The following is a 15,846-nucleotide window of genomic DNA, read 5'->3' as shown; positions in this document are numbered from 1 at the left end:
TCAACATCACTAATCATTAGAGAAATGCAAATCAAAACTACAATGAGGTATCACCTCACACCAGTCAGAATGGCCATCATCAAAAAATCTACAAACAATAAATGCTGGAGAGGGTGTGCAGAAAAGGGAACCCTCCTGCACTGTTGGTGGGAATGTAAATTGATACAGCCACTAGGGAGAACAGTATGGAGGTTCCTTAAAAAATAAAAATAGAACTACCATATGACCCAGCAATCCCACTATTGGGTATATACCCTGAGAAAACCATTATTCAAAAAGAGTCATGTACCACAATGTTCATTGCAGCACTATTTACAATAGCCAGAACATGGAAGCAACCTAAATGTCCATCGACAGATGAATGGATAAAGAAGATGTGGCACATATATACAATGGAATATTACTCAGCCATAAAAAGAAACGAAACTGAGTTATTTGTAGTGAGGTGGATGGACCTAGAGTCTGTCATACAGAGTGAAGTAAGTCAGAAAGAGAAAAACAAATACAGTATGCTAACACATATATATGGAATGTAAAAAAAAATGGTTCTGAAGAACCTAGGGGCAGGACAGGAATAAAGATGCAGATGTAGAGAATGGACTTGAGGACACGGGGAGGGGGAAGGGTAAGCTGGGATGAAGTGAGAGAATAGCATTGACATATACACACTACCAAATGTAAAATAGCTAGCTAGTGGGAAGAAGCTGCATAGTACAGGGAGATCACTTCGGTGCTTTGTGACCACCTAGAGGGGTGGGATAGGGAGGGTGGGAGGGAATGCAAGAGGGAGGGGATATGGGGATATATGTATGCATATGGCTAATTCACTTTGTTGTGCAGCGCAAACTAGCAAAACATTGTGAAGCAATTATACTCCAATAAAGATGTTAAAAAACATTAAAAAAAAAAAGAATTGACACTTAAAAAAAAAGTTACGGAGGTGGACAATGGTAGGTGCATAAAATTATGAATGCATTCAATTCCACTGAACTGTACATTTTAGAATGTCTAAGTTTAGGGACTTCCCTGGTGGCACAGTGGATAAGACTCTGTGGTCCCAATGCAGGGGGCCTGGGTTCGATCCCTGGTCAGGGAACTAGGTCCCACGTGCATGCCACAACTAGGAGTTCACATGCCACGACTAAGGAGCCCAGCGAGCCGCAACTAAGGAGCCCGCCTGCCACCACTAAGACCTGGTGCAACCAAATAAATAAACAAATATTAAAAAATAAATGTCAACTACAATTGGCACTTGCCATCTACCTCTACAAGGATTAAATCTTGTGCATTTGCAGCTGCTGACTTTCAACACCACCCCAAAAGGAGTTCAGGGTGGAGAGCTGAAATTAGGAACTCCGTGCTCTGGGAAAAACTGGCAGAACAGGTCTTCAGAATGTTAGATATTTTCAGGAGCCAATTTTATGAGCTCAATTCTTTTTTTTTTTTTTTTTTTTAATATTTATTTATTTATTTATAGCTGTGTTGGGTCTTCGTTTCTGTGCGAGGGCTTTCTCTAGTTGTGGCAAGTGGGGGCCACTCTTCATCGCGGTGTGCGGGCCTCTCACTATCGCGGCCTCTCTTGTTGCGGAGCACAGGCTCCAGACGCGCAGGCTCAGTAATTGTGGCTCATGGGCCCAGCTGCTCCTCGGCATGTGGGATCTTCCCAGACCAGGGCTCGAACCCGTGTCCCCTGCATTAGCAGGCAGATTCTCAACCACTGTGCCACCAGGGAAGCCCCTGAGCCCAATTCTTGCATCTCCTCATATCTAGAAAAACACTAAAATCCTTCATGGTGACATCTGCTCCTTGTGACTAGCAGTAACTTTCATGAGACTAGCAGAAAACTTCTACAAAAAATATTTGCTTGATTACATGTTTTCCCCCTTCACCAAAATCACATATATACAGACCTTCCCTCCTACCTCTTTGGAGCAGTTTCTCAGAGCTATCTGGGATGCTGTCTCCCAAGCTGCAGTCCTCATTTTGCCCCAAATAAAACTTAACTCGCAACTCTCACATTGTGCATTTTTTTTTAAGTTGACACAACTTTTAGTTTGTGAACAGTTTTTAAGTCCACAACTCTGAGGAACAGCAAAAAAAAAAAAAGGAAAAAAGAACAGAGGCTGAGGGACCTGTGGGAAATCAAATGTACCAACATACACATTATAAGACTATCAGAAGAGAAAGTGTGTTTCTGATGTAAGGATAAGCGTATACATCAATGGAAAAAAACTAAGTCCAGAAATAAACCCTTATATTTATGGTCAATTGATTTTCTTTCCACCAAAGTGCCAGGACCATTCAGTAGGGAAAGAATAGTCATGTCAGTTAATGGTGGTGGGACAAGGATGAATTTGGACCCGACCTCACACCATACTCAAAAATTAACTCAAAAGGGATCACAGACCTAATATAAGGCCAAAAACCTATAAAACCCCATGAAAAAAAAACTGAGACAGGCTGGGAGCTGGGGCCCTTTGCTGCAGTGCTGCAGTGCTTGCACCTGGACACACCTCTCCTCGAGCAACAAAATACAAGGAAACTACGTGGGACTAAAAATAACTGCATGCAGGTGCAATCAGGGCAAATTCTGGACAAAAGATACAAAGAGACCAAAAAACACAACTGCCACTTTTGAAGAGCCCGGAGCTAAAGCAGGGCACTGCACATGCCCCCTGCACACAACACCACCTAAAGGGTGGGCAGACCACCTAAGCCACCCCTCCAGCCCGACTCCCAGACACACCCCTACCCTCACCCCATGTAATGAAAAAGCTCGCCTGCACCCCCCTCAGTGAGCAAGCAAGCAAGGGAACCTGTTGTTTGTTCTCGCTCCCTCCTGCTGCAGCAGGGGCCCCAATAAAGCCTTGCCTGAATTTCCTGTCTGGCCTCTGACCAATTTCTATTGATTAAGGAGGCCAAGAACCCTGGTTGGTAACAAAACCACTAGACAAAATCTTCATGACTTTGTATTGGGCACAGTTCTTATATGAGAATAAAAGCATGACCTACAAAAGAAAAAAACTGATAAACTGGACTTTAAGATTTAAAACTTTTGCACTTAAAACGCCACCATTAAGAAATAAAAAGCCACAGGGACTTCCCTGGTGGCGCAGTGGTTAAGAATCCGCCTGCCAATGCAGGGGACACAGGTTCAAGCCCTGGTCCAGGAAGATCTCACACACCGTGTAGCAACTAAGCCCGTGTGCCACAACTACTAAGCCTGTGCTCTAGAGCCCGCGAGCTACAACTACTGAGCACACATGCCACAATTACTGAAGCCCGCGTGCCTAGAGCCCATGCTCCGCAACAAGAGAAGCCACCGCAGTGAGAAGCCTGCGCACCGCAACGAAGAGTAGCCCCCACTCCCTGAAACTAGAGAAAGCCCACACACAGCAATGAAGACCCAACACAGCCAAACATAAATGATAAATTAATTAATTTAAAAAAAAAATAAAAGAAATAAAAAGCCACAGACTAGTAAAAAATATTTGAAAATCATATATCTGATAGAGGACTTGTATCCTGAATGTATAAAGAACTCTTACCCAAAATCCAATTACAAAATGAGCAAAAGATCTGAACAAACATTTCAGCAAAGAAGATATACAAATGACTACCATGTACATAAAAAGATACTCAACAGGATTAGTCAGATGGGAAATGCAAATTAAAACCACAGAGAGATACCACTACTTACCACTGAAATGGCTATAATGGAAAAGATTGACAATACTACGTGTCAACAAGGATGGGGAAAACCTGAAACTCTCAATTACACTGCTTGTGGTAATATAAAAGGGTACAGTCACTTTGGGAAAAAATTTGGCAGTTTCTTAAAAAGTTATACATAAACTTACAATGAAACCGAGCAGGACCCTGTGAGGCCCTCCCAAGTACAAAAGCCTTTCTGTGTCCCCCATTTCTTGTTTGTAGGAAAAAGGTTTTAGCCTCCTAGACCTTCCCTGAGTTCCAAAGGACAGACTCAAATAGTTACTAATTAGGGGATTGAGGGAATGCAGAAAGAAATAATAGTGCGGCATGGGGCCTGGGCCTGGTTCCTCCTCAGAGGATGTGCATAACAATTTGATACATATCTCTTGAATTCTTCTACAGGAACTCAGGTCCCCTGAGCACAAGCATGCGGACCCCAGACTGGTTGGAACCGGAAGGCTGATGACTGAGATTCCTGAAACACCACTCTGCTACCTCACCACCAACCAATCAGACACACACACCCTGCTACTCCCCTCCCTCACCTTCCCCTTAAAAACTCTTCCCTGAAACCCATGGAGGAGTTCAGGTCTTTGCTTGGCCCTACAATAAACTTTTCTCCGCTCCAGTCTCCGACATTTCCATTTGTTTGGCTTCACTGTGCATTGGGCACAAGAACTTGGGTTCAATAATTTGATCCAACGATTTCACTCTTAGGAATCTACTCAAGGGCTATGAAAACATATGTCCACACAATGAGTTATATACAAATGTCCATAGCAGCATTATTTATGATATTCAAAATGTAAAAACTACCCAAATGTCCATCAACTAGTGGATGGATAAACAAAATATGGTATATGTATATAATATTATTCAGCAATAAAAACAAACCACTGATACACAGTACAATATGAATGAACCTCAAAAACATTATGTTAAGTGAAGAGAGATGAAAAAACTGTAGAGGCAGAAAGCTGATCAGTGGCTACCTAGGGCTGGGTAGGAATTGACTGAAAACAGGCAGGAAGGATCTTTTTGGAGGGAAACATTCTAAATTGTAGACTGCGGGGATGGTTGCACAAGTTCCTTAAAAATCGTTGAAATGTATGCTTACAATGGATGGATTTTATGCTTCGTAAATTATACCTCAATAAAGCTGTTTTTAAAAAAATCAAAAGTCATAGAAGACAAAGAGAAATTGAGCAAATGCTCCAGATTGAAGGAGATTAAAGATATATGACAACTAAAGGCAGTACTTAATCCTGGATTGGGGGGGGGAAGGGCTGGGAGGGGGGATAACTATAAAGGCCGTTATTAGGATCATTTGATGAAATATGAATAAGGACCACGAATAAGAATAATACTGATGAATCAATATGAAGTTTCCCAATTACTGTACTCTGTTTATATAAGAATGTCCTTGTTCTTAGAAAACATACAATGAAGGATTTAAGAGATAAAGGAGGCACAATCTCCAATTTACTCTCAAATGTTTCAGAAAAATATAACGTGCAAATATGTGCATACGGAGAGAAAATGATAGAGCAAACAGGCAAAATGTAAACAACTGGTGAATGTGGGTAAAAGACATAGGGGAGTGCCTTTACTCCCCAGTGGGCTATCCCCAGAGCTCAAGTTTAAAGATTAAAAAGTAGGTTTAAGATCTACAAAGTGGCTTCTCAACGAACACAAGTACTCCCACAACTACCAGAGTATCGTACACAAAGTAAACACACATTTTTCTGACTGATCACGAAGGGCAGTGGCAGGGAATAAAACCCTCATAAGCCTGCAGGCCAGGGGATGTGATGGCAAGAACAGCTGGCCTGATTAGAAACAATGTCTGCCTGTCTCTGTTCTTTCTTTCCTCCCCTCCCTGGACATGCTGATCTGTCCCTTCTCTCAAGTTTACACCTGGCAGTATCTCTCCCTCACCCCAACCTCCCTTACTATACTCTCACAATGCACTTCCTACTTCAAATAATGCATTTAATGTTTGTGTTTCTTTTCATTTCTTTCTCTTTCAGTTTGTAAGAAAGCAGATATCTGAAATGATGTTCACCAAATGCTTCTGAATGGTGGGATCTCGGGTGATGGTGGGATTTCTTTCTTCTTTGTACTACAGCTTGAACTTTGTATAATGATCTTGTAATGTCTTAACCAAAACAAAACAAAAAACAAAAAACATTGCTTTTTTTAAAACTGTTAATTCTATAGATACATGTATATGTATAACTGAATCACTTTGCTGTGCATCTGAAACTAACATAACATTGGTCATCAACTATACTCTGATATAAAGTAAAGTTAAAATAATAATAAAATTCCTAATTTTTAGCAAGTCAGTTCATTTTAATCTTTTATATTCCCTCCTCCTTGCTTTTGAAAAGAAAATATTTAAGTGACTTTCCCTTCTGAATAATCTTTAATTTTGTTTTCCCCTATAAGTATCAGTGGCCTCTATGAAAGAAAAAGAAAGATAACCCTCCCCACCTTATCAGTTCCCCCGACCAGGGATTGAACCGGGGCCACAGCAGAGTCCTAAACACTAGGCCACCAGGAACCCCCATCTCTCTTGCTTTCCATCCACCCTTCATGCCACCCCAATGACACAGGAAGGAGCTACAGGACACAGTGAGGTAAGATGGGGAAGCTCTGACCAGGACGCAGCTTAGAGAACTCTCTGTACTCTTCCATTCTCTATTAACGGTTTCTCACCAGAAAGATGTCTGCGTAGCCAGCCAAAGACTCTACTCCCTCTTGGATCCGTGCTCCTCCAGAGTCATTCAGTCCAATCACCGGAGCCCCCACTGTCATGGCTTGGTCCATGATCTGAGATAGCAGAAAAATCTTTTGTGAGACAACTGATCCTGTTATGAAAAACAGCATTTACAAAGCACCATGGTGGTTTTCTGGAAAATGTTCTGAGTGTACTTTTCAAAACAGGAGTCCATAACACTGGCTCCATTCCACATGATGATTGGGTACCTCATGGAAGACAGAAAATCAGATATTTAAACCACTGATTAAAGCCCCCCAAGCAGCCAAGAGCCAAAGCACTTCCCATTTGCAGGGGCGAAGACTGTTCATGGCAACCATTTCTAGAGCCTCAGGCCCAGGCTGTAATATTTTTTCAGCCTGGGCCTGAACAAAATATTTTGAACTGATAGACAGAATGGCAAAGCAGTATTTTTGTGAAAGTAAATGTGGACCCATCTATTAACTGGAGGCCAGGCCCAGGCCTTTTACTTCTAATAAGACAGATTTTCCTCATGGGTCAGTAGTTGACAGCCTAATGAGCAACATTTCTAACAGTCCTTGAGAATTTACAAAGCACTTTCACTTCCATTATCTCATTTAGCAATCACAATAGAGGCAATAAGAAGAGGAAATTAGGAAGGTTTAAAAGTTTAGTGACTGGCCCAAGGTCTCAGGAGTAACACATGACAGGACCACACCGAGAAGCCAGGTATTCCATTACACAGGGAAGCCCTGCCCAGCTACTAAAAGTCAACTCTACCTTTATTCCAAAACTCCCCAAATATGATCTACACTTTTATTCACCACCAGAGCATCTCATCTGTAGCAGCATTTTTTAAACACCATCATGTAATCCTTGCACTGCTTTTTTAGTACCTGGATTCTCCACCTAGACCATGGGTTCTTTACTTGGGGTCCTCAGAGCTGTAAGGAGCCTGTGAGTAGATTTCAAGGAGTCCATGAACTTGGAAAATTTTACATTTTATTAACCACAGCCGTATTAGAAATACCTGTGACTTTGTCATTAATAGAAGCCACAGATTTTTATGCCACATTAAAGTTGCTGCAAATATCTTTTTTTTTTTTTTGGCCACACCACACGGCATGTGGGATCTTAGTTAACCTCTGGACCACCAGGAAATTCCCACTTTCTGATGGGTCCCACTTTCTGGCAGATATCTTGAAATATCGTTTTCAACTCATGCCAACTTTGAAATTATAGCAGTTTATCCACTGCTAAATCTCGTTATTTAATTCATTAATAAGGAAGCATATATATTACAAATGTGATTTTTTAATTTTCAATCTCTTGTAATCCTACATTTTACTTTATGCATGTGTAAAAATGAGGGTCCAGGGACTTCCCCAGCAGTCCAGTGGTTAAGACTTCACCTTCCAACGCAAGGGGTGCAGGTTCAATCCCTGGTCGGGGAGCTGATATCCCACATGCCTCATGCCAAAATACCAAAACATAAAACAGAAGCAATACTGTAACAAATTCAATAAAGACTTTAAATTTTAAAAAAATATAAAAAATGCGGGTCCGGCTTCACCAGCCTGCCAAAGGGATCCATGCTACAAAAAATGTTAAGACCTCCTGCCCTGGACTGAAGGCACCTTCAGGTCAGCACCACATCCTGCACACCTCTGCCCCACCCCATGTGACTGATGAAAGTATTGAGTTTGTTTTCAATATTAAATACTTACTTTGGGGGCTTCCCTGGTGGTGCAGTGGTTAAGAATCTGCCTGCCAATGCAGGGGACACAGGTTCGAGCCCTGGTCCGGGAAGATCCCACATGCCGCGGAGCAACTAAGCCTGTGTGCCACAGCTACTGAGCCTGCGCTCTAGAGACCGGGAGCCACAACTACTGAAGCCCATGCGCCTAGAGCCCACGCTCTGCAACAAGAGAAGCCACCACATTGAGAAGCCCGCGCACCACAACGAAGAGTAGTCCCTGCTCACCGCAATTAGAGAAAGGCCGCACGCAACAACGAAGACCCAACACAGCCAAAAATAAAATAAAAATTTTTTTAAAAAAAGAAAATTTATAAAAAATAAATAAATACTTACTTTGCAGATCTTTTGGGCATGTGCTCCGGACAGGCTGCCTCCAAAAACTGTAAAATCCTAAAAAGAAAACAAATCAAAAAATAATATGGAGTGACTAGACAGAGATGAAGACCCAATAGGAGGAGGAAATGGAAAATTCATAGATAAAAGTTTTTAAAGGATTTTCAGAAGCTTAAAAGATTAGGGGAAAAGTGTGACATAAAGTATTCCATAGAATGAATAGTGAATAAAATGTCTTAAAAGGAGTTCATGTAATGTGAAGAGCAAAAGACCTAGTCTTTGTATACAAAAATAACTTGTAGCTCTGAGGGAAGGAAAACTTTTCTGGCAGAATTAACCCAAAAAAATCAGATTCTATGGAGGTCAAACAGACATTTCTATTACTAGGAAATATCTGCTGTTTTGACAAAGGAGGTGAAAGAAGTGAATCAGAGTCCTCACTGCTTCTTCTTGCTTCTGGATTTTCATTACCTTCTGATATAAAAAGCTTCTTGCAGGAATGACCTCCTTCCTAAACTCCCATCAAAAAGATAGTAGGGAATTAAAAACACATTCAGCCCATGAGGACAAAAAAAGGAAGAGGAAACAACAGCAGAAGAGAGTGAACAAATGAGGGAAGTGAAAGCACAAGAATATCTGACTTGGAGCAAATGGAAGCCTTTACACCTGCAGAGGGAGTAACCACAGGAGGGGACAGCCCAGGAACCACAGAAAGTGCGCTGGAAAGCAGACTGACAGGAAGTCTGTGTTGGGAGCAGTTAGACCCCACAGGGCCTCTTCTTCACCTGGAGAGGAGAAAGGAGGTTTACTCTCTAAAGAAACTTAACCAGAGGGCTTCTGGAGTCACAATCCCCAGGCACAAAAGGCAGCAAAGGCAAGGCTGAAAACAGGTGAGATGCCTAATCTGTACAGTGAATGATGAGCCACTGCTGGCCCTTCCTTCCTCCCACCCACCTCCCCCAGAACACATCTAAAGCCAATTATCACGCAAAAGACTGCGACTGCTTCTCTGGAAAAAACAGAAGCTCCCCGCAGAAAAAAATGCCTGCAGATGTTAACACTTGGGGGATCACTACAAAAAAGCTGACCCATCACTCCTCCCCCGCAGTATCCTTCAGGGCCTACTTCACATGCCCCATTTTCCCTAAAGCTTTCCTGGGTCTGGATGTGATCTTCCCTTGTCCTGAGCCCATGGCACTTGCCCAGAACCTCTCACCGGCTATCGGTAACTGTAGCCACTCCTGTTCTGCCCCATTCTACCTACAAAATGATTAGCTTCTCCAGGGCAAGAACTGTCTCAGTCATCTCCACCTCCCCCTCACTCCCACCCAAACCCACGGGCGTAAGAGGTGCTCCAAAGCATCAATTCAATGAATTTTTGTTATCTCCTTAATAGTTAAGGGAACATTGTGCCCAGAAAGCACAATAGCCTTCTTTGTTCTAGCTATCTTACTAATGGTTCCTTCTATACAATTCTTTGCCTAGCTCTCATAAATTACAAAAGAGAGATGATCCCTTCTAGTTAGGCATTCGGCAGACCCATTTAGAACACAGTTTTAAAATATTTTAAAAGTAATTCTATTAGCAAATGAGTACTGTCTAAATAACTCTTAAAATGATCAAGTATAATTATTTTACTCTCAAACCCGGAAAACATTCTAGGTTCCTAAATAAGCTCTATACCTTTAAGATCTGTAAAAGAAACTAAATATTTAGAATTATATACATATTTCCAACTCTTAGTGGAGAAAAAAAAATCAAACAAAAAATAGTATACAATATGTTCTTTGTGTTAGTTTTCTACTGCTGCTGTAACAAATTACCACAAATTCAGTGGCTTGAAACAACACACATTCATTATCTTACAGTTCTGTAATTTAGAAGTTCTACATGAGTCTCAGTGAGCTAAAATCAAGGTTAGCAGGGCTATGCTCCTTTCTGGAGGCTCCAGAGGAGAATCTGCTGTCTTATCTTTTCCAGCTTCCAGAGACCATCTATTTACATTCCTCACCTCATGACCCCCTTCCTCCCTCTTCTAAGCCAGCAACGGCAGACCAAGTCCTTCTCACATAGCATTACTCTGACCTCCCCTCCTGCCTCTCTCCCACTTTTAAGGGCCCTTGTGATTACACTGGGCCCACCTGGATAACCCAAGCTATTCTATTTTAAGGTCAACTGATTAGTAACATTAATTCCATCTGCAAGCTTAATTCCCCTTTGTCAGGTAAAATTACATATTCACGGGTTTCAGGGATTAGGATTTGGATATATTTGCAGGCCATTATTCTGCCTACTACATTCTGCCTACTACATACATCCTATGGTGTCCGTGTGAAGAAACTGTATGTCTTGATGCAGCTTAACAAAAATTGTTTGAACTCTTTCATGAAAAGCCTAAAACTCAAGGGGCCTGTGGCTCTGAGAGTCAAAATCCCCTCTGCCCAAGCTGCATCCGCTGCACTCCCTCAGGTCCACACAATCTGCCCAGGACACGGCTGCCCTCCCGGCACGCACCCAACATGCCAAGAGGAATCTCACTCACTTGGATGAACTCCTGGTTCCTGGGACTTCTTAGATGACTACTGCCCTGTGAGCCTCCCCCAAACCGACTAAGGAGTCTTTCTACCTAACTAAAAACACCCTATTACATTATCATAGTGTAATACGCTGGACATACGCACTAAGAAACAAAGTAATTCCCTCACCTGCCCCAACTACAGGCAAGTTTTCATTCCCCAGGACTGTTTTCTTCTCACATATTTTGTTCCTGGCTCTGCCCTCGAGGAAACCTCAGCCAATTAGAGTATGAAATACCTGACTGAAGACATAAACCAATCTTCCGTTGATTCGGCCCCGTCCAGTGACCACACTGTCTCCAGGAAACTACCAGAAAAACGGAAAAATAAAAGTTAAACAAACCAAATACTTCTCTTAATTAATTTTGCAGTTAGGCCCCAAGGAAAGACTCCCCCTAAAAAAAAACTACACCCCAAATTCCTGAAAATTCAATATGAATAAAGAACATGAAGGAATCCCCGCTTCCCCCGTCAGCTCTGCAACAGCAAGCACTGGGCTACTGCTTCACCAACAGAACACTGTAGTCGTGGGCCTTACCCTCCTTCCTAGAAGCAGAATAATCAGGGGGCCCCCCAGGGATGCCACTACCGAACGCCCACAGGAGGAAGGAGACTCTATAACAAAACATGGCAACTTCTGCAGAGCCACACATCCCACCCCCAAACCTTAAAAAGGCAAACCTATCATTTTGCTCGGAATTCTGACAGTCACTGTGTGGCCCATAATGGCTCAAATGGAGCCAGCAAGTTTAGTGCCAAGGTTACAAACCTTTGATCATAGTCTTGAAAATAAATGAACCAAAAGAGAGTCCAAAGAATTCTGTGCACCATGGAGAACACCCAACTAAAGGAACAAGTGTTGCTAACTCTGACCTCCAAAACTCCAAGGCATAAACTTAAAGTATGTCAAAAGAGGCGACTGATTAGCCTTTAGGGGTCCCTGGTGCCTAGGCAGACCAGAACACAATCAAAAAAAATTCTCAACTCTCCTTCTAAGTTTGTCATTCTATACCAGCGAGAACTGTGAACCCACACCGGAGCCCTGGGAGCTGGGCCAGAGTCACCCTGCACAAGGTATGAGTAGTGAACCCACATTCCTTCATCTGTAGACAAAGTTGAGTGGGGAACCTGGAGGCCCCAGCAGTGCTTCTCAAGAGGCACTTCTGCAATTCCAGGGCCCCACACTTGAAAATGTTTCAATGTATCCTGAAAGGACTTCATTAATCTAGCGTGTCGAACTGCAGGGCCACAGCTGGTAAGTGGAACCTGAAGGCTTGCACCACCACTGTGAACAGATACCTTATTCTTATCAGCAGCCATTCCAAAATCTGCACATCTGTGTTCCACAAACATGTCGCTCTCAACAAAACTGCCGGGGTCCAGCAAGAGACTGATCCGCTCTCTGGCCGTTAGCTTTCCCTAAAATGCAACAAAAATCGCTCGGTGATGTCATCATAGACAAAAGTCAGTAAGCGAGGAGTGCTCATCGGAGGGCCAGGAGGACTAGTTTTTGCCTTCACCCCATGTGAAAGCCTCTGTTCCATAAACCTGCCCAAGAGAAAGGTGTTATCAGTAGATTTCAGCCAGTAAGGAAATCAGGGCAGACCGGCTGTTCCAGGAGCCACTAACTGTGGAAGCAAATTAAGGGAGTAGGAGGAAAAGGCAGAGAGGAGAAGTGGGGGTAAGGAGAGCCTGACCCTGGAACAAGATAACGAGTTCTACAAACATTTACTGGAGACCCAAGGAGCAGTAAAAAGGAGAACGCAGAAGCAGGAGATAGAAAACTAAAGCAGGCTTCACGAAGGGTCTGAGGCTACACCCCCAGGTTCACAAGCTTCTTCTAAGGAACCCCACAGAAGCTCACCTCACTAGGGTCCAGCCCCAAGGACACTTCCTGGTTCTTCTCCTGCCTCCTCCAGGGTCTTCTCCTACATTGGGGGCCCTGCTTAGGGACCCTACCCCTGACAGTGACTCTGTGATACACAGACAACCCCACAGCAGAGAGTGGCTTAGTAGAAAAAGAGTGGGACAGAGAGTGCTAAAGAGCTCACTTGAGAGGAGTTAAAAAGTGGTTCTTGGAGGGGGTGAGGTTGGAGACCTCAACCTGTCAAGAGCCTCCATTGCTTGGGCTCCCAAGCCCTTAGACCAAGACCAATAACCAGGCCCATTGTCTATCCCCGACCCCTGTTAAAAAAAAAAAAAAAACACCTCTAACTAGCTATATTTTCCCCTTAAGAAGGAAGCCAATGCCAGTGAGGTGGTATTAAAACAAAAAGGTAATCCTCTACACTACTGTGTAAAATAAGTTTTCAAGAAAGCAATTTGGCAACATATATCAGTGTTAAAAATATTCGTATCTTTTGACCCAGTAATTCCATTTCTGGGAATCTATCCTATGGAAGTAGTCCAAATATTGTGTAAAAGGGTATGGAGTAGGAGATTTAAACCAAGTAAGCCTCCTGACTAAGTCAGCCTTGGCAAAAGAAAAACAGTTTCTGGAGGCTGCATCTAAATCCAGTAAGATCCATCTGGAAATGGGTGGGATGATGTTCCAGGGAGGGATTGAGCCATGGGCCCCAACAGAAAGAGTGCAGGGAGCACTGACAGGCCTTTCCAGAGGATAATCTAAAGTTCCCTCACAGAACTTCCCTGGAGGTCCAGTGGTTAAGAATCCCCGCTTCCACTGCAGGGGGCACCCGTTCGATCCCTGGTTGGGAAACTAAGATCCCGCATGCCAACTAAGATCTCGCATGCCGCTCAATGCGGCCAAAAAATAATAATAATAAAATTCCCTCACCCCAGACACTGCCACCCCAGGGACCTCAGGGGAGGGAGGAAAAGCACTCCGGGCACCAAATACTGCCAACCAAATTTACATCTCACTCCCAAATGGCAAAAAGGAACTGTCACCTTCAGGCTCTTGTCAAATGGGCATTTACAACATCTAAATTAACACTCAAATTAGAGTTAATAAAGGGCCAGTGCAAATGTCCTCACTAAAGACCCCACTACCCCCACGCCTGTAAATGTATGCCTCAGTGTCCTTCACCTCTAAAAATTTCACTTTTGCATCTTCCAGGTTGGTTATTTAACCCATCCAGCACATCAGGCCAGACTCACACGTGTCCGGGACGCACTGAGCAAGCCTCGTTTCAAGTCCCAAGTCACCGATTTGGGCCTCGCAGTACCCCGGGGAAGTGGGTGGCAGTGCCTCAGCTGCTCACTCCAGCCAAACTCTCAGAGTAACCTGAGCACCCCCAGGAAAAAACACCTGCTTCCGAAGGTTTCTTTCCTACCCAGCAAGAACGCTGATACCCTAAAGGAGGTTCGGCTGGCATTCGGGGGGCAGAGTTTCCACAAGTTCCCTGCGCACACCACACAGCCACCCCAGACGAATGTGAGTTTGCCCATGTAACTTCCCCTGCCAAACGCCTTGATTTTCCTGCTTCCATAATGGAGCAAGAACCTACCACCACTCTTTCATGGGGCATGAGAAGAACAAGGTTTTTTTTTTAATTAAGTGCCTATCATTGCTTCACTGTCTTATTCCAGTAAGGTTACAAGGGGAGAATTATTACCATCTTCTATTTAGAATAAATTGACTCCAAAGGAGTAACTTGTCCAAAAGTTCATAGTTGTTAACTGGTAAGCAGCTGGAGCCCAGCCAGACCCGTCTAAAATTCCAAAGGGAAAGCAGACACCGACAAAGCACAACCGTGCTTGTCCTGATTTTACCTGCCCCAGTGAAAGGCAACAGGTTCACAAGGTGAACATCCTCGGCTCCGCCCCGCCCCTCGCGGCATCGCGCGGATTGGCTGGGAGGCCCCGTACGCCGCGAGCCGCGCACGCTGTGATAGGCCGCGACCGCCGGAAGCGGGCTGGCCTAGGACTCACTCGCTTATGCTGCGCGTCGATGCGGCGCTGCCCTCCTCCCAGTAGTGCGGCTTGACGCTTGTTCTCGATGCGCTCATTAACAGAGACAGGCTGGGTGCACACGCTGCGCACCGCGGCCCGGAGACTTCTCACTACAGCACTGAGCCTGATTCCGGGTGCCGCCACGCGCATTGCCGCCGCCGCCATTTTTGCTTTACCAGCGCACCTGAGTGCGCATGTGCGTTGTGTGCGCACCGCGGAGTCTGCGCCTGCGCAGCGTCGGCGGAACGTAGGGAACCTGTGGGCTGGAACGCGGAGCGCGTTTAGCAGAAAGGCAGGAGAGTTCGAGACCCGAGGCTGCGCTAGGGCGTCACCCTGAGATGTGTGGGCCTGGTCAACCGACGTTGTGCCCGCCAGGCTGCACAGAAGAGCGACTTAGCCCTTGCTTTTCTCTGGCTACCTAGACCCCTAGTTTTGTCCTCCCACTTTGTTTAGAAAATAAAGTTAACCAACGTTAATTGAACACTGTACCAAGTGTTGCTTTAAGCATTTACCTGCATTAGCTTACTATCCTGATTTCACAGATGTAGCAAATGAAGCACAGAGAGGTAGAGTGATTTGATCAGCCAAGACTAGAGATGTAGTGGAACCAGGATTCAAACACAGATGTATTATGTACCACTTACTGAGCACCAGGCTTCAGCATCACCTGAAAGCGAGTTGGAAATGCAAACTTTCAAATTCTCAGGCTCCATCCAAGACCTACTGAATCAGAAATTCTGGGGGTGTTGCCAGCAATCTGTTTCAACAGATGGCCTGTAGGTGATTTTGATGCTTGCTCGAGTTTG

General features: G+C 44.1%; 1 protein-coding gene across 1 annotated transcript in view; it reads right to left on the bottom strand.

Moving 5' to 3' along the window:
• Positions 1-15,273, bottom strand: part of PCCB (propionyl-CoA carboxylase subunit beta) — an 84,552-nt gene extending 69,279 nt beyond the window's left edge. Inside the window, exons 1-5 of the mRNA XM_036851045.1 lie at positions 15,020-15,273; positions 12,425-12,544; positions 11,364-11,432; positions 8,550-8,606; positions 6,436-6,549 (exon numbers count right to left, since the gene is read on the bottom strand). Coding sequence (XP_036706940.1) covers positions 6,436-6,549; positions 8,550-8,606; positions 11,364-11,432; positions 12,425-12,544; positions 15,020-15,205 — 546 coding nt within the window. The 5' untranslated portion in view covers positions 15,206-15,273. The remainder of the gene's footprint in view (positions 1-6,435; positions 6,550-8,549; positions 8,607-11,363; positions 11,433-12,424; positions 12,545-15,019) is intronic.
• Positions 15,274-15,846: the final 573 nt, after the last annotated feature.

This window comes from Balaenoptera musculus, chromosome 4 (assembly GCF_009873245.2).
Source record: "Balaenoptera musculus isolate JJ_BM4_2016_0621 chromosome 4, mBalMus1.pri.v3, whole genome shotgun sequence".
Classification (NCBI taxonomy): Eukaryota; Metazoa; Chordata; class Mammalia; order Artiodactyla; family Balaenopteridae; genus Balaenoptera; species Balaenoptera musculus.
This window is presented reverse-complemented; position numbering and strand designations above follow the sequence as displayed.